General features: G+C 60.2%; 2 protein-coding genes across 3 annotated transcripts; one reads left to right on the top strand and one right to left on the bottom strand.

Annotated features, from left to right (window-relative positions):
• The first annotated feature begins 560 nt into the window (after nt 1–560).
• Nucleotides 561–11408, top strand: LOC136569609 (branched-chain-amino-acid aminotransferase, cytosolic-like). Of its 2 annotated transcripts, XM_066570004.1 has the most exons (11): nt 561–602; nt 2494–2544; nt 3091–3291; nt 4052–4162; nt 5151–5270; nt 5958–6118; nt 7892–8034; nt 8560–8645; nt 9258–9398; nt 10327–10401; nt 11213–11408. In XM_066570004.1, exons 1-11 carry the CDS (start codon nt 564–566, stop codon nt 11249–11251), a joined length of 1167 nt encoding a protein of 388 aa, XP_066426101.1. In that variant the 5' UTR covers nt 561–563; the 3' UTR covers nt 11252–11408. The 2 variants fall into 2 exon arrangements, with proteins under 2 accessions (XP_066426101.1, XP_066426102.1); XM_066570005.1 differs by lacking the exon at nt 3091–3291 and having other exon boundaries at nt 564–602.
• Nucleotides 11409–12840: 1432 nt separating this feature from the next.
• IL11 (interleukin 11) lies at nt 12841–17433 on the bottom strand. The gene is made up of 5 exons (XM_066570008.1): nt 17331–17433; nt 14945–15129; nt 14372–14458; nt 13836–13994; nt 12841–13008 (listed from the first exon to the last, which is right to left on the bottom strand). Exons 1-5 carry the CDS (start codon nt 17431–17433, stop codon nt 12841–12843), a joined length of 702 nt encoding a protein of 233 aa, XP_066426105.1.
• Between the last annotated feature and the right edge of the window lie 4488 nt (nt 17434–21921).

The raw sequence follows: 21921 nt of genomic DNA, 5'->3' as shown, positions 1-21921 counted from the left end.
TGCGGGGATTTCGGAGGATTTTTGGGATTCTGGGATTTGGGGATTTCGGAGATTTTGGAGATTTCGGGGATCTCTGGTATTTTTCCGAATTTCGGGGATTTTCCGAGGATTTTGGGCATTTTGGGGCTCCCCGGATTTCAGGGATTTTGGAGATTTTGGGGTCATTTCGGGCATTTTGGCCATTTTTGGCTCCCGGGGTCCCCCTCGGGGGCGTGGCCCCCTGCCCGCACGTGCCGTGGCCCCGCCCCCTCCGCGCGGCGCCGCGCTCCCATTGGTCAGCACCCACGAAGGCGGCGTGGCCGATATGCAAATGAGCGGCGGGTGAACGGCTGCATTTATTGGCTGCCTGGTGGGAGTGGCTCTGGGGAGGGGCGCGGCGCTGATTGGCCGCAGGGCGGCGCGCGCTGATTGGCCGCGGCGGGGGCGGGGCGGAACGGCGCGCTGCGATTGGGCGAGAGCGCGGGCGGGGCGCGGCCGCGCGCTGCGATTGGGCGAGGCGCGGCGGGCGGGGCGGGAGGGAGCGCCGTGATTGGCGCAGAGCGAGAGGGGCGGGGCCTGGAGCGATGGCGGCGGCGGCGCTGCGGTCCCGGGGCGGCGGAGCGGTGAGAGAGAGCGGAGGCAGCAGCGGCACCAGTGACCCCCAGTTAGACCAGTAACCCCAGTGACCCCGCCCAGTTAGACCAGTGACCCCGCCCAGTGACCCCGCCCAGTAACCCCCAGTTAGCCCAGTGACCCCCAGTTAGACCAGTAACCCGTGACCCCGCCCAGTTAGACCAGTGACCCCGCCCAGTGACCCCGCCCAGTGACCCCCAGTAACCCAAGTAACCCCCAGTTAGACCAGTAACCACCCAGTGACCCCGCCCAGTTAGAGCAGTGACCCCGCCCAGTGACCCCGCCCAGTGACCCCCAGTAACCACAGTGACCCCCAGTTAGACCAGTAACCACCCAGTGACCCCGCCCAGTTAGAGCAGTGACCCCGCCCAGTGACCCCAGTGACCCCGCCCAGTGACCCCCAGTAACCCCAGTAACCCCCAGTTAGACCAGTAACCACCCATTGACCCCACCCAGTAACTCCAGCGACTCCTCCCAGTGACCCCAGTGACCCCGCCCAGTGACCCCCAGTTAGACCAGTGACCCCCAGTGACCCCTCCCAGTGTCACCAGTGGCACCAGTGACTCCCAGTGACCCCAGTGACCCCTCCCAGTTAGCCCAGTAACTCCTGCCAGGGCTACCAGTAACACCAGTTAGACCAGTAACCCCTCCCGGTAACCCCCAGTAACGCCCCAGTAACTCCCAGTTAGCCCTCCCAGTAACACCCAGTAACCCCAGTAACCCCAGTGACCCCGCCCAGTGCCACCTGTCCCCTCCCAGTCCCCTCCCAGTGCTCCCAGTTCACCTTTGGACCTTCCCAGTTCCACTCAGGCCCTCCCAGTGCCCGTCCCAGTGCTCCCAGTGCCCCCAGGATCCCCATTCCCAGTGTCCCCAGTTCCTTCCAGTCCCCTCCAGTCCCTCCCAGTGCCCCCCAGTCCCTCCCAGTGCCCCCCAGTCCCTCCCAGTCCCTCCCAGTGCTCCCAGTCTCTCCCAGTCCCTCTCCCAGTCCGTCCCAGTCCCTCCCAGTGCTCCCAGTCCGTCCCAGTCGTTCCCAGTTGTTCCCAGTCTGTCCCAGTCTCTCCCAATTGCTCCCAGTTGCTCTCAGTGCATTCCCAGTTGTTCCCAGTTGCTCCCAGTCGCTCCCAGTTGTTCCCAGTTGCTCCCAATCCATCCCAGTCTCTCCCAGTTGCTCCCAGTCGCTCTCAGTGCGTTCCCAGTCGTTCCCAGTTTGTCCCAGTCATTCCCAGTTGCTCCCACTCTCTCTCAATCTCTCCCAGTCCGTCCCAGTCTCTCCCAGTCCGTCCCAGCCGTTCCCAGTTTGTCCCAGTCGCTCCCAGTCTGTCCCAGTTTGTCCCAGTTTGTCCCAGTCGCTCCCAGTTGCTCCCAGTTGTTCCCAATCTCTCCCAGTCCGTCCCAGTCTGTCCCAGTTTGTCCCAGTCCGTCCCAGTCCGTCCCAGTCCGTCCCAGTCCGGTGCTCTCGGCAATGGCGGCTCCAGGGGGGGGTCAAAGTCCGTGGGGGGAGGGGCAGGGCCCGGACCCCTCCTCCCCCCGCCATGGCCACGCCCTCCCCGGGGCTGGGGGAAACTGAGGCAAAAATGGGGTGAAAATGGGGAAAAATGGGGTGAAAACGGGGAAAATAGGGTCTAAAATGGAGTCAGCTGAGGCAAACTGGGGTGAAACTGGGGGGAACTGGGACAAAACAGGGCCAGACTGGGGCGAAAACGGGGAAAAATGGGGGGAAATGGGGTAAAACAGGGCCCAAACTGGGGCCAAAACTGTGGAAAACGGGGTCCGAAATGGGGTAAAATGGGGCTAAACTGGGGTAAAATGGGGTCAGGTGGGATAAATTGGGGCCAAACTGGTCCAAACTGGTCCAAACTGGGAGCCTGTGCCCCCCCCCAGGTGCTGGCGACGCTGCTGCGGCCCCGGCGCGGCTACAAGAGCACATTCAGGGTGAGAGGAAAAACCCAAAACAGCCCCAAATCAACCCAAAATGTGCCCCAATAAAACACCCAAATATACCCAAAATATATCCCAAAAAACACCCAAATATGCCCTAAAATATACCCCAAAACAGCCCCAAATCAACCCAAAATACACCCCAAAAAACCACCCAAATATACCCCAAAACAGCCCCAAATATACCCTAAAATATACCCCAAAACCACCCAAATATACCCTAAAATATACCCCAAAACAGCCCCAAATATACCCGAAATATACACCTAATATACCCCAAAATATCTGCTAAAATATCCCCAAAACATCCCCACAATATCCCCTAAAAAATACCCAAAATAAACCCCAAAATAATCCCCAAAATAAAACCCCAAATTACCCAAAATAAACCCCAAAACCCCCAAAATCCCCCCCAAACGGCCCCAAATCCCCCAAATCCCCCCAAATTACCTGAACGCCCCCCAAATAAACCCCAAAATCCCCAAATAATCCCCAAATCTCCCCCAAATCTCGCCCAAGTTAACCCGAATCTCCCCCCAGGCCTCGGAGCTGGAGCTGCAGCGCTCGGGGAGCCCCGGGACGCCCCCGAGCCCCCAGGATTTGGTTTTTGGGAAGGTTTTCACCGACCACATGCTGACGGTGGAGTGGGAGCGGGAGCGGGGCTGGGGGCGGCCCAGGATCGGCCCCTTCCAGGAGCTGCGGCTGCACCCGGCCTCCAGCGCGCTGCACTACGCCGTGGAGGTACCGAAACCGCCCGAAATCACCCCAAAAACTGTCCCGAAATAGCCCAAAAACTGCCCGAGAAACAGCCCAAAAACTGCCCGAGAAACAGCCCAAAAGCTGCCCCAAAACTGCCCAAAGTTACCCCAAACCAGCCCCTTCCAGGAGCTGCGGCTGCACCCGGCCTCCAGCGCGCTGCACTACGCCGTGGAGGTACCAAAAACACCTGAAATCACCCCAAAAACTGCCCCAAAATAGCCCAAAAACTGCCCCAAAATTACCCCCAAAACAGTTCAAAAATATCCCAGAAACGGCCCAAACCACGCCGTGGAGGTAGGGGGGAAAAAATCCCCAAAAATCACCCCAAAAATCACCCCAAAAATCAACCTAAAACCAGCCCAAAATCCAGCCCTAAACCAGCCAAAATATCACCTCAAAAATAACCGAAAAATCACCTCGAAAACAGCCCAAAAACAGCCCAAAATCACCCCAAACCCAGCACTACGCCGTCAAGGTCAGAGGGGAAAAAATCCCCAAAAATCACCCCAAAATTCACCCCAAAAATCACCCCAAAAATCACCCCAAAAACAGCCAAAAATCACCTCCAAAAGATCCCAAAAATCACCTCAAAAAGAGCCCAAAAATCACCTCAAAAGAGCCCAAAAATCACCCCAAAAATCATCCCAAAACACCCCAAAAATCACCTCAAAACCAGCCCAAAAATCACCCCGAAACCACCCAAAAATGCACAAAATCCCCCAGATCTGTTCCCCTCCCGCAGCTCTTCGAGGGCCTCAAGGCTTTTCGGGGCGACGACGACAAAATTCGGCTTTTTCGGCCCGAACTGAACATGGAGAGGATGAAGAGATCGGCACGAAGGGTCTGCCTGCCTGTGAGTGCCCAAAAACCCCGAAATCACCCCAAAATCACCCTGAAATAACCCTGGAATAACCCGTGAGGGTCTGCCTGCCTGTGAGTGCCCAAAAACCCTGAAATCACCCCAAAATCACCCCAAAATCCTGCCCGAAGGGTCTGCCTGCCTGTGAGTACCTAAAAACCCTGAAATCACCCCAAAATCACCCCAAAATCATCCCAAAATTACCCCTGAGGGTCTGCCTGCCTGTGAGTGACCAAAAACCGCAAAATCACCCCCCCAAAAAAAGCCCAAATCACCCCAAAAAAAACCCAAAATCACCCCCCTGAGAGTCTCCAAAACCCTCAAAAATAAAATAAATTTTAAAAAAAAATCCATCCCAGTGCTCCCAGTGCCCCATTCCCAGCGCTCCCAGTCCCTCCCAGTCCCTCCCAGTCCATCCCAGTTTGCTCCCAGTGCTCCCAGTGCCCTGCCCCAGTGTTCCCAGTCCCTCCCTGTCCATCCCAGTTGCCCCCAAACCCCATCCCAGTCCATCCCAGTCCATCCCAGTCCATCCCAGTCCATCCCAGTCCCTCCCAGTCCATCCCAGTCCATCCCAGTTTGGTTTCAGGCTGTTCCCAGTCCCTCCCAGTCCATCCCAGTTGCCCCCAAACCCTGTCCCAGTCCATCCCAGTCCATCCCAGTCCATCCCAGTCCCTCCCAGTCCCTCCCAGTCCATCCCAGTCCATCCCAGTTTGGTTTCAGGCTGTTCCCAGTCCCTCCCAGTCCCTCCCAGTCCATCCCAGTCCCTCCCAGTCCCTCCCAGTCCCTCCCAGTCCATCCCAGTTGCCCCCAAACCCCGTCCCAGTCCATCCCAGTTTGTTCCCAGTCCATCCCAGTTTGGTTTCAGGCTGTTCCCAGTCCCTCCCAGTCCCTCCCAGTCCATCCCAGTCCATCCCAGTTTGGTTTCAGGCTGTTCCCAGTCCCTCCCAGTCCCTCCCAGTCCATCCCAGTTTCCCCCCAATAGGAGTTCGATGGTCAGGAGCTCCTCGAGTGCATCCGGGCCCTGGTGCGGCTCGAGGGGCGCTGGGTGCCCCGGGACCCCCAGAGCAGCCTCTACATCCGGCCCACCTTCATCGGCACCGAGGTGCTTTGGGCCGAATTCACGGCATTTTGGGACATTTTGGGTTAATTTGGGGCATTCTGGGGGATTTATGGAGATTTATGGGGATTTGGGGTGAATTACGGGGGATTTGGGTGTCCCGGGACCCCCGGAGCAGCCTCTACATCCGGCCCACCTTCATCGGCACCGAGGTCAGCGGGGGATTTTGAGGTGAATTCTGGCGATTTTGGGTCACTTTGGGGTGATTTGGGGTGATTTGGGGCCCAGGGGGTGGATTTGGGGTGAATTCTGGGGATTTTGGGTAATTTTGGAAAGAACTGGGAGGATCTTGGGGGTCCTGGGGGGGGATTTCCGGGCTCTGGGGGAGATTTCAGGGATTTCGGGGAGGATTTTTGGGGGAGATTTTGGGGTTTTTCAGGCGGTTTTTGGCTGGATTTTTGGGCAGTTTTTTGGGGTGATTTTTTTGGATTTTGGGGTTAATTTGGGGGTCTCTGTTCCCCAGCCCACCCTGGGGGTCTCAGCCCCTGGCCGTGCTCTCCTGTTCGTGCTCCTCTATCTGATTGGGCCCTGCACATTTTGGGGGATTTCGGGCAGTTTTTGGGCGATTTTTGAGGCGGTTTTTGGGGGGATTTTTGAGGCGATTTTTGAGGCGATTTTTTTGGGGTGATTTTCCGGGATTTTGGGGTTGATTTGGGGGTCTCTGTTCCCCAGCCCACCCTGGGGGTGGCGCCCCCCGGACGTGCCCTCCTGTTTGTGCTCCTATGTCCGGTGGGGCCGTATTTCTCCGGGGGCTTCGGCCCCATCCGGCTCCTGGCTGACCCCCAGCACGTCCGGGCGTGGCCGGGCGGGGCCGGACACTGCAAACTGGGCGGGTGAGTGACCACAGAGTGACCACAAAGTGACCACTGACCAATGGGAGTGACCACCATGGCGGGGGGAGTGACCACTGACCCATGGGAGTGATCACTGACCAATGGGAGTGATCATGGCTGGGTCGGGCCGGGCGGGGCCGGACACTGCAAACTGGGCGGGTGAGTGACCACAGAGTGACCACAGAGTGACCACTGAGCCCCGGGAGGGACCACCATGGTGGGGGGAGTGACCAGGGACCCATGGGAATGGACATTGGGGCAGGGGGGTGACCACTGACCCCTGGGAGTGACCCCTGACCAATGGGAATGGACATTGGGGCAGAGGGAGTGACCACTGACCACTGGGAGGGGGAGAGTGACCACTGACCAATGGGAATGGACATTGGGGCAGGGGGGTGACCACTGACCCCTGGGAGTGACCCCTGACCAATGGGAATGGACATTGGGGCAGAGGGAGTGACCACTGACCACTGGGAGGGGGAGAGTGACCACTGACCAATGGGAATGGACATTGGGGCAGGGGGGTGACCACTGACCCCTGGGAGTGACCCCTGACCAATGGGAATGGACATTGGGGCAGGGGGGTGACCACTGACCACTGGGAGGGGGAGAGTGACCACTGACCAATGGGAATGGACATTGGGGCAGAGGGAGTGACCACTGACCACTGGGAGTGACCAGGGACCAATGGGAATGGACATTGGGGCAGGGGGGTGACCACTGACCACTGGGAGTGACCAGGACCAATGGGAATGGACATTGGGGCAGGGGGGTGACCACTGACCACTGGGAGTGACCCCTGACCAATGGGAATGGACATTGGGGCAGGGGGGTGACCACTGACCCATGGGAGGGGGAGAGTGACCACTGACCCCTGGGAGTGACCGACGGGGGGCTTTGGGGCACTTTTGGGTTTTTTTGGGGGGGTTTTGGGATTTTTGGGAGGTTTTTTGGGTTTGTTTTTTGGGTTTGTTGGGTTTCGTTTTTGGGGGGTTTTTTTGGAGGGATTTGGGGTAAATTTTGGGGGAGGTTTTGGGGTTTTTGGGTTTGGTTTTGGGGGTTTTTTATGGGGTGTTCTTTGGGGGTTTTTTGGGTTTGTTTTTGGGGATTTTTTGGGTTTTTTTGGGGTTTTTTTTGGGGGATATTAATTGCGGGGTTTTTGGGTTATTTTGTATATATTTTGGGCTACTTCGGGGCTGTTTTTGGGGTATATTTTGGGTTATTTTTGGGCTATTTTTGCGGGTTTTTTGGGGGCTATTTTTGCAGGGTTTTTTTGGGGTTATTTTTGGGATATTTTGGGGCTATTTTTGCGGGGTTTTTTGGGGTATTTTTTGGGGTTATTTTAGGTATATTTTGGGCTATTTCGGGGCTATTTTTGCGGGGTTTTTGGGGGCTATTGTTTGGGTTATTTTTGGACTATTTTGGGTCTATTTTTGCGGGTTTTTTGGGGGTATTTTTTGGGTATATTTTGTGCTATTTTGGGGCTATTTTTGTGGGGGTTTTGGGGGCATTTTTTGTGGTTTTTTTGGGGCTATTTTTGCAGTTATTTGGGGGGGTATTTTTTGGGTATATTTTTGGCTATTTCAGGGCTATTTTTGCAGTTATTTTTGGGCTATTTCGGGACTATTTTTGCGGGGTTTTTTGGGGTATTTTTTGGGTATATTTTGTGCCATTTCGGGGCTATTTTTGCGGGGTTTTTTGGGGTATTTTTTGGGTATATTTTGTGCCATTTCGGGGCTATTTTTGCGGAGTTTTTTTGTTGTTTTTTTGCAGGAACTACGGCCCGTGCCTGGAGCTGCAGGAGGCGGCGCGGGCCCGCGGCTGCCAGCAGGTGCTGTGGCTGCACGGCCCCGAGCGGCTCCTGACCGAGGTGGGCACCATGAACCTCTTCGTCTTCTGGGAGCGCCCGGACGGGGGTACGGGGGGACGGGGGGGATTTGGGGGGTCCCGGGGGGTCCTGGGGGGTGCTGGGGGGAAATTTCGGGGGTCCCGGGGGGATTTGTGGGGGTTCTGGGGGGTTTGGGGGCGTCCTGGAGGGGATTTGAGGGGAGAAATTTGGGGGGATTCTGGGGGGATTTGGGCAGGGTTTGGGGGGGAAATTTGGGGGGTCCTGGGGAGAAATTTGGGGGCTCCTGGAGGGCATTTGAGGGGGGGAAATTTGGGGGGATTCTCGGGGTATTTGGGCAGGGTTTGAGGGGGTGTGGGTGGGAATTTGGGGGTCCTGGAGAGAAATTTGGGGGCTCCTGGAGGGGGTTTAAGGAGCTGGTGACGCCCCCCCTGGACGGGGCTGATCCTGGGAAGATTTGGGGGGTCGCAGGGGGTTTTGGGGGGGGGTTGGGTAGTTTTTGGGGGGTTTTGGGGGTCCCGGGGGGTTTTTGGGTGGTTTTTGGGTGTTTTTTGGGGGTCCCGGGTGTCTCTGACGCCCCCCGTGCCCCCCCCAGGTCAGGAGCTGGTGACGCCCCCCCTGGACGGGCTGATCCTGCCGGGGGTGACGCGGCAGAGCCTCCTGGAGCTGGCCCGAAAATGGGTGAGGGGCTCGGGGGGCGTTTGGAGCAGTTTTTGGGTCAGATTTCGCCGAATTTTGGGCAGTTTTAGGCCAGTTTTGGGGCAGTTTTGGGGTCAGATTTGGGCTGAATTTTGGGCAGTTTTGGGGCAGATTTGGGGCCAATTTGGGGCGGTTTTGGTGCAGTTTTGGGGTCGGATTTGGGCCGAATTTTAGGCAGTTTTGGGGCGGATTTGTGAGGATTTGGGGCGGTTTTGGGGCAGTTTTGGGGTGGTTTTGGGGCGGATTTGTGAGGATTTGGGGCGGTTTTGGGGCAGTTTTGGGGTGGTTTTGGGGCCGATTTGTGGCGGTTTTGGGGCAGTTTTGGGGTGGTTTTGGGGCAGTTTTGTGGCGGATTTGGGGCGGTTTTGGGGCAGTTTTGGAGCAGTTTGGGGGTCAGATTTGGGCCAAATTTTGGGCAGTTTTGGGGCAGTTTTGGGTCGGATTTGGGGCAGATTTGTGTGAATTTGTGGGGATTTTGTGCAGTTTTGGGGCGGTTTTGTGCGGATTTTGTGCAATTTTGGGTCAGTTTTGCACGGTTTTGGGGCGGTTCCGAGGGTGCCCATCGAGACCCCTCCCCATTTTCCCCCCCCCCAGGGGGAGTTCGAGGTGCGCGAGGCCCCCCTGGCCATGGGCAGCGTCCTGGGGGCGCTCAAGGGGGGGCGGCTCCGGGAAATGTTCGGGGCCGGCACCGCCTGCGTGGTTTGCCCGGTGGGCGAGATCCTGTACGAGGAGCAGGTGCGGGGACCTGGGGGCTCCGGGGGGATTTGGGGGCTCCGGGGGGGAATTGGGGGGTCCGGGGGGGTCCGGGGGGGGTCCTGGGGATCGGGGGGGGTCTGGGGATTTGGGGGGGTTACGGGGTTTGGGGGTTTGGGGGGAGGTTTTGGGGTCTTTGGGGAGGGATTTGGGAGGGGGTCCCCAATAGCCCAAAATGTCCCCAAAATATCCCGCAGAAATGTCCCTAAAAATATCCCCCAAAACATCCCCAAAACACTCCAAAAATATCCCCAAAAAATCCTAAAAAAATCCCAACAATCTCGAAAAATATCCCCAAAAAAATCCCCCCAAAATCCCAAAAAATCTCCCCAAAAAAATCCAAAAAAAATCCCAAAAAATCTCAAATAGCTCCAAAATATCCCCAAATATATGGAGATTTTTGGGGAATTTTTGGGGGATATTTTGGGATATTTTTGGGGTGTTTGGGGGTATATTTTGGGATATTTTGTGGGTATTTTGGGGAATATTTTGGGATGTTTTTGGGGAATATTTTGGTCTGTTTTTGTGGGTATTTGGGGGAATATTTTTGGGATATTTTGGGGGTATTTTGGGGAATATTTTTGGGGTATTCTGGGGGATATTTTGGGATGGTTTTGGGGGATATTTTGGGGAATATTTTTGGGGTATTTTGGGGGATATTTTGGGATTGTTTTGGGGATATTTTGGAATCTATTTTTGGGTGTTTTGGGGGATATTTTGGGATGGTTTTGGGGGATATTTTGGGGATTATTTTTGGGGTATTTTGGGGAATATTTCTGGGATATTTGGGGGGATATTTTGGGATGGTTTTGGGGGTATTTTGGGGGATAATTTGGGATGATTTGGGGATGTTTTTGGGGGATATTTTGTGATGTTTTTGGGTGCCGGTGACCCCCCCGTGCCCCCCCAGCTGCTGTCGGTGCCCACGATGGAGAACGGAGCCAAAGTGACCACGAGGTTCCTGCGGGAGCTCAGCGACATCCAGGTGGGAATGGGGCAGGTTTGGGGCCTTTTGGGTGAAATTGGGGAAATCCGGGGGGAATGGGGGAGAGTTTGGGGGAAATTGGAGGGAAATTTTGGTGGAAAAGTGGGGGGAAATTGGGGGGGAATTGGGGGAAAATTTGGGGGGAAAATTAGGAGAAGATTTGCGGGACAGTTTGGGAAAATGTGGAGGGAAAATTGGGGGGAAATTGAGGGGGAAATTTGGGAAAAATCAGGGGGAATTTTGGGGGAGATTTGGGAAGAGAAATTTTGGTGGAAATCTGAGGGGAATTGGGAAAAATTGGGAGAAATTTGGGGGAAATTTGGATAAAAAAGTGGGACAAATTTGACGGACGTTTAGGGGAAATTTGGGGGGAAATCTGGGGAAGATTTGGTGGAAATCTGGGAAAATTGGAGAAAATTTGGGGGAAAATTGGGAGGAATTTGGGAAAATTGGGGGGAAATTGTGGGGGAAATTTGGGAGGAAATTGGGGAAAATTTGGGGGGAAATTTGGGAGGAAATTGGGGGGGAAATTTGGGGGAAAATTTGAGAGAAATTTTGGTGGAAATTTGGGGGGAATTGGGTGAAAAATTGGGAGGAATTTGGGGGAAAATTGGGTGGAAAATTGGGGTAGATTTGTGGGGATTTGGGGGGAAATTTTGGGTGAAAAATTGGGGTAAATTTGTGGGAATTTGGGGAGAAATCTTGGGGGAAATTCGGGGAAGTTTGGGTAACGAGGGGGGGAAGGGGGGAAGGGGAATTTGGGGAGTGGTCCCGGTGACACCCGCCCCCCCCCCCGTTTCTGCCCCCCCAGTACGGCCGCGTCCCCAGCCCGTGGGCCCAGCCCGTGTGACCCAAAACGCACCAAAAATGCCAAAAAAACCCAAAATCGAACACTCCGGACCCTTTTTGGGGAGGGGTCCCCAATTCCCCTCCCCCCCCTCCCCCAAAGACCCCAGACCCTTTTTGGGGGGGGGGTCCCAAATTCCCCTCCCCCAGCTCAGCCCCTCCCCCCCCCGTGCAATATCTGAGCTGACCCCGCCCCCTACCCCCCTCCCCCCTCCCCAATTTGGGGGGTCCCTCCCCTCCCCCCACCAGTGCTTGAAAAGCCTTAAACGACCCCAAAAATCCGGGACCCCTCCCCCAGCCACCAAAGGTCAGCAAAGGGGGTCGTTAATAATAAACAGCCATTGATTGATTGATTGATTAATTAATGATTAATGATTGATTGATTGATTGCGGATTGGGGGTTAATTGATGGGTCGGGGCTGGGGTGGGGCTGGGGGGGGAGGGATGGGGCGTGGCCAAAATGTCCAAAAATTTCCCCAAAATGTCCCCAAAATATCCAAAAATATCAAAAAATACAAAAAAAATCCAAATGTCCTGAAATATCCCCAAAAAATTTTCTAAATATCTCAAATACCCCCAAAATCCCCCAAATGTCCCAAATGTCCCCAAATGTGCCCAGAATATCCCCACATTTCCCAGATATCCCCAAAATGTCCAAAAATACCCAAAATATCACAAATGTCCCAAAAGTTCCAAATATCTGCAAATGTCCCAAATGTCCCCAAATCCCCCCCAAAAGTCCCAAATATCCCAAATATTCCAAATATCCAAAATATCCCCAAATATCCGAAATATTCCGAATATCTCGAATGTCCCAAAATATCCCCAAATGTCCAAAAATTCCGAATTCCCCAAATATCCCAAACGTCCCCAAAATCGAACTTTTCAGCTTTTTTTTTTTTTTCCAAAAAATCTCCTTTATTTCCCCAATTTTTCCCCCTTTTTTTACAAAACCATCCGAGACAATAAATAGGATTTTTTTTTGGGGGGAGGGGGGATTCGAATAATAACAATAATTACAATAATAATTACAGTAATAATTACAGTAATAATTACAGTAATAATTACAGCAATAATTAATTACAATAATGACAATGATGACAATAATAATAATAATAACCACGATAATAAAAATAACAATAATGATAAAAATTAAAATAATAATAAAAATTAAAATAATAACAATAATAATTAAAATTAACAATAATAATAACAGCCGTAATAAAATTACCAATAATAATAATAATAATAATAATAATAATAATAATAATAATAATAATAATAATAATAATAATAATAACGACAATAATAATAAAATTACCAACAATAAAAATAAAAATACCAATAATAAAAATAAAAATACCAATAATAATAATAATAATAATAATAATAATAATTAAAATACCAACAACAATATTAAAAATACCGACAATAACAATAAAAACGACAACAATGACAATAAAAATAACGTTAAACCCAATAAAATATCGACATTATTCATCAATAATTGCAATTCCCGCGGCCTCGGGCGGGGCGGGGCCCCGCCGGGCGTTTTGCATAGATCAGAATAAATTAGAATAAATTAAGGCGGGGTCAGAGGCGGTTGCGCAGCAGGACGAGCGCGCGCGCGGCCCAGTCCAGGTACAGGTGCAGCCCCCGCAGCAGCGCATGCGCGGCGCGCACCGCCCCCCACGGCGTCACCTGCGGGGGCGGGGTCACAGCCGGCGACGGGGCGGGGCGGGGCAGCGACAGACGGGACACCTGGGAGGGACAGAGGGGTCAGGGACACACCTGGACACACCTGGGGACACACCTGGGGGACAGGGACACACCTGGGGACACACCTGGGGACACACCTGGGGGACAGGGACACACCTGGACGCACCTGGAGGGTTAAGGGACACACCCTGGGGGGTAAAGGGACACACCTGGGGACACACCTGGGGGACAGGGGATAACATCTGAGGGAGCAGGGACACATCTGGGGGACACCTGGGAGGGGACAGAGGGGTCAGGGACACACCTGGACACACCTGGGGACACACCTGGGGGACAGGGACACACCTGGACGCACCTGGAGGGTTAAGGGACACACCCTGGGGGGTAAAGGGACACACCTGGGGACACACCTGGGGGACAGGGGATAACATCTGAGGGAGCAGGGACACATCTGGGGGACACCTGGGAGGGGACAGAGGGGTCAGGGACACACCTGGACACACCTGGGGACACACCTGGGGGACAGGGACACACCTGGACGCACCTGGAGGGTTAAGGGACACACCCTGGGGGGTAAAGGGACACACCTGGGGACACACCTGGGGGACAGGGGATAACATCTGAGGGAGCAGGGACACATCTGGGGGACACCTGGGAGGGGACAGAGGGGTCAGGGACACACCTGGACACACCTGGGGACACACCTGGAGGGTCAGGGACACACCTGGGGCACACGGGGACGCACCTGGGCACTCACCTGTGCTGCGGACCCCCTCTTTCCCCAAGCCCCGCCCACCCCAGCCCCGCTGCCTCCTCCTCCTCCCCAGGCCCCGCCCCGGCCCCGCCCGGCCCCGCCCCCAGGCGCTCACCAGGTGCTCCAGGCGGCCCCGCAGGCGCTCGAGGCGCCCCCGCAGCGCCCCCAGCGGCGGCTCCAGGCCCCGCAGCGCGACCCCGGCCCGGCGCAGCCACTCCAGGAGGCGCTGGTAGCGCAGGAGATCCGAGCCCAGGCGGGGCAGCAGCGCCGAGGCCTGGGGGACACAGGGGACATTGGGGACACTGAGGGGTCAGGGGGACATTGGGGACATTGGGGACATTGGGGGGATTGGGGACAATTGGGGACATTGGGGACATTGGGGACATTGGGGGATTGGGGACAATTGGGGACATTGGGGGGCATTGGGGACATTGGGGGGATTTGGGACATGGGGGACAGAGAAGTCCCCAGCCCCACAGAGGAGCCCCCAGCCCCATAGAGAAGCCCCCAGCCCCATAGGGAGCCCCCAGATCCATAGGAAGCCCCCAGCCCCACACGGAGCCCCCAGCCCCACACGGAGCCCCCAGCCCCACAGAGAAGCCCCCAGCCCCACACGAAGCCCCCAGCCCCATAGGGAGCCCCCAGCCCCACCTGGATGTTGGGCAGCTCCAGCGCGCTCATGGCCAGCACGGGCAGCGAGTCCATCTTGTGCTCCCCCTCCGCCGGGAATCGCGACTTCTGTCGCGACAGCAACGACAGGGGCGGGGTCAGCCCTTGCCACGGCCCCCCCCCCCCCCATTTCCCTAAATCTCCCCAAATCTCAGCAAATCCCCTCAGGGAAACTCGGGGAGATTGGGGACATTTAGAGAGATTTGGCGAGATTTGGGGGGATTTGGGGAGATTTTGGGGAGATTTGGGGGGATTTGGGGAGATTTTGGGGAGATTTGGGGGATTTGGGGAGATTTTGGGGAGATTTGGGGGGATTTGGGGAGATTTGGGGATATTTGTGGAGATTTGGGGGAGGTTTGGGGGAGATTTGGGGGAGGTTTGGGGGACATTAGGGGAGGTTCGGGGAGATTTTGGGGGAATTTGGGGAAGATTTAGGGGGTTTTGGGGGAGATTTGGGGAGGTTTGGGGGAGATTTGGGGGAGATTTTGGGGGGATTTGGGGATTTGGGAGTTTTGGGGAGGTTTGGGGGGTCCCGGGGGTCCCGGGGGTACCCACGAGCAGCTCCAGGAGCGCCTTGGTGTCCCCCAGCAGCGCCTTGGCCAGGTGGATGACGCTGTCCAGGTCCCCGCGCGCGTCCGGGGGGCTCGGGGGGCGCGGGCGGGGGGCGAGCGCCAGCCCCGGGCCCGGCCACAGCCCCGGCCACAGCCCCAGCAGCGCCAGCAGCGCCCGCCACGGAGCCCCTGCGGGAGATTTGGGGGAGATTTGGGGGAGATTTGGGGGATTTTGGGGGTCACAGCCCCGGCCACAGCCCCAGCAGCGCCCGCCACGGAGCCCCTGCGGGAGATTTGGGGGAGATTTGGGGGGATTTGGGGGATTTTGGGGGTCACAGCCCCGGCCACAGCCCCAGCAGCGCCCGCCACGGAGCCCCTGCGGGAATGGGGGAGATTTTGGGGGATTTTGGGGAGATTTGGGCGATTTTGGGGGAGATTGGGGGGATTTTGGGAGCCACAGCCCCGGCAGCCCCAGCAGCGCCAGCAGCGCCCGCCACGGAGCCCCTGCGGGAGATTTGGGGGAGATTTGGTGGGATTCAGGGCGATTTTGGGGAGATTCGGGGAGATTCGGGGGGTCCCGGGATTTGGGGAGATTTGGGGGGTCCCGGGTACCCCGGGATTTGGGGGAAGATTTGGGGATTTGGGGAGATTCGGGGGGTCCCGCGAATGCCGGGATTTGGGAGCCACGGGAATCGCGGGATTTGGGCGAAGATTTTGGGATTTAGGGGAAGATTTGGGGCTTGGGCACCCCGGAAATCCCGGGATTTTGGAGACGTCCCGGGACTCGCGGGGCCCGGGATTGAGGGGATGGAGGATCCCGAGGGGTCCCGGGGGTGTCGGGGACGCCGTTCCCGTTTTTCCCGTTTTTCCCGTTTTTCCCGGGATTCCCGGAGCTGGAGGACCTCGGGAACGCTGGGAATTTTGGGGCTGCATCCCGAAATTTGGGGCCGAAGGATTCCGGCGCTCTCGGGAATTTTGGGCATTCCCGGGAATTTGGGAATCCCGGGATTCCCGGGGCACCGCCGGGAATTCCCGGTGCGGGCGATTTCGGGGCTCCGGGACTTTGGGAATTTGGGGATCCCGGGATTTGCGGCTCCTGGGAAAACCGGAGAATCCCCGGGAACGGGGGGGTCCCTCGGGCTCCCGGAATTCGGGGAATCTCAGAATTTGGGGCTCCCGGAATTCGGGAATTCTGGGCTCGGGAATTGCGGGAATTGCGGGGATTTTGGGGTCCCCGCGCGCGGCTCTCCCGGGATTTTGGGGCCGTTGGGAATTCGGGGACTCCTGGATTTGGAGACACCCGGGAATTTCGGAATTTGGGACTCTCGGGCTCGGGAATTTCGGGATTTGGGGCTGCCGGGACCGGGAAAACCGAGGACCCCTCGCAATTTTGGGCATTCCCAGAATTTCGGGACTCCCGACGTTTGGGAATCGCGGGATTTTTTGAGGGCGCTCCCCAAATTTTTGTGCCAACTCAAATTTTTGTGCCAACCGCGCTCTCTCCCGGCTTTCGGGGGGCTCTCCCAGCAATTCGGGGCTCCCAAAATTCGGGGGCTCCCGAATTTGGGAAAGCCCGGGAATTTCGGGATTTGGGGCTGCCGGGACCGGGAATCCCTCGCACTCCCGAAATTTCGGGACTCTCGGGATTCAGGAATCGCGGTATTTTTGGGAGGGCTCCCCAAAACTTTTTCCTCCCCAAATTTTTGTGATCGCTCTCCCGGCTTTGGGGGGGGGGGGGGTGGTCTCGCAGCAATTCGGGGCTCCCAGAATTCGGGGTTCCCGGGCAAAATTGGGCAAAATTGGGCAAAATTGGGCAAAATCGGGCAAAATCGGGCAAAACGCGGGATCGCGGCTCGGGGTGGGGTGGGGGCTGCGGGCGGGGGGCGGCGGCCGCGCGTCCTGTGCGGTCCCGGCCTGGAAACTTTGATGCGGGGCTGAGTCAGGGGCGGCGGCGGCGGCGGCGGCGGCACCTGCGGAGCCCCCGCGCGTGGGGGGCCCACCCGAGGCGGGGGGGGGGACACAACAGCACGGGGGGGGGTCCCGAAACCCCCGAAATCCGCCCCAAAAAAGCAAACAAATAAAAACCCCACAAACCCCGCAAGGGAACCCGGCTGCGTTCACACCTGGGCAGCCCCACGCGTGCCCTCCCTCGCTCGCTCCCTGCCCGCCGCCCCCACGCGTGTCGCGGGGCGGGCGCGGCCGCCGCGGGCGGGCAGGTGCGCCGGGGCCGTTTGCGGTTTGAGGCGCGGCCGCCGCTGCCCGAGCCCCGCGGCCACGCGGGTGGAGTGGACGCGCCCGCTCCCGTGGGGCGCGCGCGCGGGGTGCGGGGCGCGGGGCGCGGACCCCTCCCCACGCAGGGAAACCCCCCCGGACCCTCCCCATGCCCGGACCCTCCCCACGGGGGTCGCGCGGGCGGTGCCCCCCCCCAGGTTCCCGGTGGTTGTCGCCCCCTCCCCGCCCCACGCGCGCCCGCGGGCGGCACTCACGGTTCATGGCGGGACGCGGGGGTCGGTCCGCGGGGTCCCCGCAGCCGCGCGGGGGTCGCGCTCCGTGCGCTCGGGGCTCCGCTCCCGCGGGTGGCGCGGCGGGGTCACCCCACGGTCACCCGTGACCCGCTCGGGGCCGGTCCCGCGCGGGTCCTGCCGACGGCGCCGCCGCCACCGAGGGGCACCCGCGACCCCGGCCCACGGCCGCGCCGCTCCCGGGGCCGCTCGGCGCGCCCTCCCCACGGCCACGCGGGACGCGCCGCTGCCTCCGGTGCCGCTGGCCGGGATTGTCCCCAAACCGCCGGGATTGTCCCCAAACCGCCGGGGCTGTCCCCAAACCGCCGGGGGTGTCCCCACGCTCCGGGACGGTCCCCACGCACCGGGGATGTCCCCAAAATCGCCGGGATTGTCCCCACGCACCGGGACGGTCCCCACGCACCGGGACACGGTCCGGGGCTGTCCCCACGCTCCGGGATTGTCCCCACGCTCCGGGGCTGTCCCCACGCTCCGGGGCTGTCCCCACGCACCCCGACACGCTCCCACTCCTCTCTCCCTCTCTCCCTTTCACGCCCCCCCCTCAAATCCCTTCCCCGCCTTCCTCCTCCTCCTCCTCCTCCTCCTCCTCCTCCCCGCGCCGCTCGCGGCCGCGTTCCCCCCCCCGCGTGTTTTTTTGGGGGGTGGGCTCGGGCCGGTCCGGGTCTGTCCCGCGCGTCCCGCGTGTCCCGGTGTCCCCGCGTGACGCCCGGCGCGCCGCCCGCCCCCTTTATAAACCCCCGCGGGAGCCGCCGCGGCCGCCGCCGCCGCCGATGACACATCCTGAGTCACGGCTTTTCCATTCAGCAACGGCCCGGGGGGAGCGAAACCCCCCACGGCGGCCCCCGGACACGCGCGACCCCCCCGGGACCCCCCCCGGGACCCCCCCGGGCCGAGCGGCACCGAGCGGCACCGAGCGGGACCCCCCAGCACCGACGGGAGGGAGGAACGGGACCCCCGAGAGGCGGCGGAGGAGGGGAAGGGGCGCACCTGGAGGGGGGGGGGATGGACCGGGACCGAACCCGGATCGGGACCGAATCGGGACCGGGAGCGAACCGGGACCCCCCCGGACACGCGGGACCCCCCCGGGCCGAGCGGGACCCCCCAACACCGACCCACACCGGGAGGGAGGAACGGGACCCCCGAGAGGCGGCGGAGGAGGGGAAGGGGCGCACCTGGAGGGGGGGATGGACCGAGACCACGGTACCGGCACCGAACCGGGACCGGGGGAATCGGGAGAGAACCAGGACCGGGATACCGGGAGCGGGGGGACCAGGAGAGAACCGGGCCCGCGGTACCGAGAACGGCACCGAACCCGGACCAGGGGTACCGGGACCGAACATGCACCGGGATCAGTCCCGGACCTGCACCGGGGCGCACCTGGAGAGGGGCTGGAGCGGGACCGGGGGTACCGGGAACGGACTGGGGGAACCGGGAGCGGGGCCGAACCTGGAGCAGGGCGCACCTGGATCGGCACCGAACCTGCGCCGGGGGCACCGGGATCGGTCCCGAACCTGCACCGGGGGCACCGGGATCGGTCCCGAACCTGCACCGGGGGCACCGGGATTGGTCCCAAACTGCACCGGGATCGGTCTCGAACCGGCGCCGGGGGTACCGGGAGCGGAGCCGAACCTGAGCCGGGGGTACCAGGAGAGACCCCGAACCTGGAGCAGGGCGCACCTGGACCTGTCCCGCACCTGGACCGGGTGCACCGGGATCGGCCCCGAACCCTACGGGGAAGGGCCCGGGCGGTACCGGGAGCGGGGCCGCACCTGGGCCAGGTGCACCGGAACCGACACCGGAGCCCCAGCCCGCCCCGGGGGAGAACCCGCGGTCCCGCACCTGACCCGGGGCCGCACCTGGACCAGGTGGGACCGGACCGGACCGGACCGAGCCGAGCCGGCACCGGAGGGATCCCGACCCCTCATGGGGGAGTTCCCAAACCCGAACCGGGGGGGTCCCGATCCCGGTCCCGAACCGGGCGTCCCGAACCGGGGGGTCCCGAGGTCCTGAACCGGGGGGGCCGCACACCCCCCGGTTCCCCCCCGCCCCCCCTCTCTGACTCAGCCCCTCCCCCCCCCCGGTTCCCCCCACTCGCGTCAGCGCCGGGACCCCCCGTGGGGGCGGGGGGGGGCACAAACCCGAGGGGAGGGGGCGGGGCCATCTCGGGGGGGGGGCACAAACCCGAGGGGAGGGGGCGGGGCCGTCCCGTGGGGGGCGTGTCCGGCGCGCGCGCGCGGGGGGGCGGGGCGGGCTCGGGGACGGCCCCGACACCGCGGGGAGGGTCCCGGGATATGGGGGGGGGGAGGGGGGGGGTCCCGGTGCGGCCCCCGCGGTCCCGGAAGGGCTCGGGGGGTGGGGGGGGGTTCAAGGGGGCGGGGGGGCCCCGCTGGCGTCAGCGGAAACCCCGGGCGGCCGCAGGGCCCCCCCCGGCCCCGCCGCGCTGCGTCAGCACCGGGACCCCCCCGGACCCCCCCCGGGCAGGAAACCCCCCCCAAAAATGGGGGCGACCCCCCCCAAGTGTCCCAGGAGGGGTTTGGGGGGTCCGGGTCGGGGTTTGGGCGACGGGGGGGGCACAATCGGCGGCCACCGCGGTCAGCACGGGTGGCCCCGGGGGGGCGGGGGGGGCCGGGCCGTGCGTCAGGCGGTGACGCGGGGCAGGATGTGGGGGGGACACCGGGGGGGGCAAAAAGGGACGGGGGGAAACGGGGGGACACGGAGGAGACGCGGAGGGGACACGGGGGGGGTGGCAGCGTCCCCAGTGGGGGGGACATGGGGGGACATTCAGGGAGTACGGGGGGGGAAAACCGGGGGGGACACAGGGGGGAAAACGGGGGGACAAAGGGGGGACACGGGGGGGTGGCAGCGTCCCCAGTGGGGGGGGGGACAAAGGGGGGAAAACCGGGGGGACACGGGGGGGGGGGAAAAGGGATGGGGGAAAACGGGGGGACAAAGAGGGGACACCGGGGGGGGACACGGAGGGGACACAGGGCAGGATGTGGGGGCGACACCGGGGAGGAAACGGGGGGACAAAGAGGGGGCACGGGGGGGTGGCAGCGTCCCCAATGGGGGGGGACAAAGGAGGGAAAACCGGGGGGACACGGCGGGGGAAAAACGGGGAACATTCAGGGGATACGGGGGGGACACGGGGGGTGGCAATGTCCCCAATGGGGGGAAAACCGGGGGGACAAAAGGGGGGAAAATCGGGGGGGACAAACGGGGGGACATTGGGGGGACACGGAGGGAGCACGGGGGGGGTGGCAGCGTCCGCGGCGTCGCTGCGGGGCCCAGAGCGGCGACACGGGGGGGACAGCGGTGGTGGCGGCGCTGGCTGGGGGGTGGCAGTGTCACTGTCACTGTGTCACTGTCACCGTGTCACTGTCACCGTGTCACTGTCGCTGTCACTTTCCCCGCGCCGCTGTCACTGTGTCACTGTGTCACTGTGTCACTGTGTCGCTGTTTCGGGGACGCTTTGAAGGGGAACAAGGTCCATTTGAGGGCTCCGGGGCTCGGTTTTGGGGCCGATTTTGGGGGTTTTGGGGCCGGGGGGGGGAAATTGAAGTCCATTTTGGGGCTCCAGGGCTCGGTTTTGGGGCTCCCAGGGGGTTTTGGGGGGATTCGGGGGTATTTTGGGGCGCCGGGACTCGGTTTTGAGGACGATTTTGGGGTTGGGGGGGGATTGAGGTAGATTTTGGGGCCGAATTTGGGGTTTTTGGGGTATTGAGGTCCATTTTGGGGCTCCAGGGCTGGGGTTTGGGGCCGATATTGGGTTTTGGGGGGGATTGAGGTCCATTTTGGGGCTCCAGGGCTCTGTTTTGGGCCCATTTTAGGGGGTTTTGGTGATTGGGGGGTGATTGAGGTCGATTTTGAGGATCCGGGGCTCGGTTTTGGGGCCGATTTTAGCGTTTTTGGGGGTTTTTCGGGGGCTTTAGGACCGCGGCGGAGCCGCGGGCAGGGGGCGTGGCCACTGTGAGGGGCGTGGTCTCGGGGAGGAGGTGCGGCCTTGGTGAAGAGGCGCGGCTTTAGGGCGTGGTTTGTTTTGATGCGCTTCGGGCTCTGATTGGCCGATTCTCTTCCCGCCCAAAACATGCCGGTCCCGCCTATCCTTCTCTTTGCCTTGCTCTGATTGGCTTGCGCGCGGCGAGGCGGGAAAAGCTCGGCCAATGAGCGTGCCCGGTGAGGCAGAGGGGGCGGGGCCTGGCTCTGAGGGAAGGGGATTTGGCGGAGGGGGGTCGTGAGGGGCCGGGGTCACCGTGAGGGGTCATGGAGAGGTTTGGGGTCATTGTGAGGGGAGAAGGTCACCCTGAGGGGTCTGTGAGGGGTCTGGGGTCACCCTGAAGGGTCTGTGAGGGGTCTGGGGTCACCCTGAACGGACATGGAGCAGTTTGGGGTCACTCTGAGGGGTCTGGGGTCACCCTGAGGGCACCTGGAGTCCCTTTGGAGGGGGTCTGGGGTCTGTTTT

This window comes from Molothrus aeneus, unplaced genomic scaffold, assembly GCF_037042795.1.
Source record: "Molothrus aeneus isolate 106 unplaced genomic scaffold, BPBGC_Maene_1.0 scaffold_166, whole genome shotgun sequence".
NCBI classification, from domain to species: domain Eukaryota; kingdom Metazoa; phylum Chordata; class Aves; order Passeriformes; family Icteridae; genus Molothrus; species Molothrus aeneus.
The sequence above is the reverse complement of the archived record's forward strand: the minus strand, read 5'-3'. Positions and strand labels throughout refer to the sequence as shown.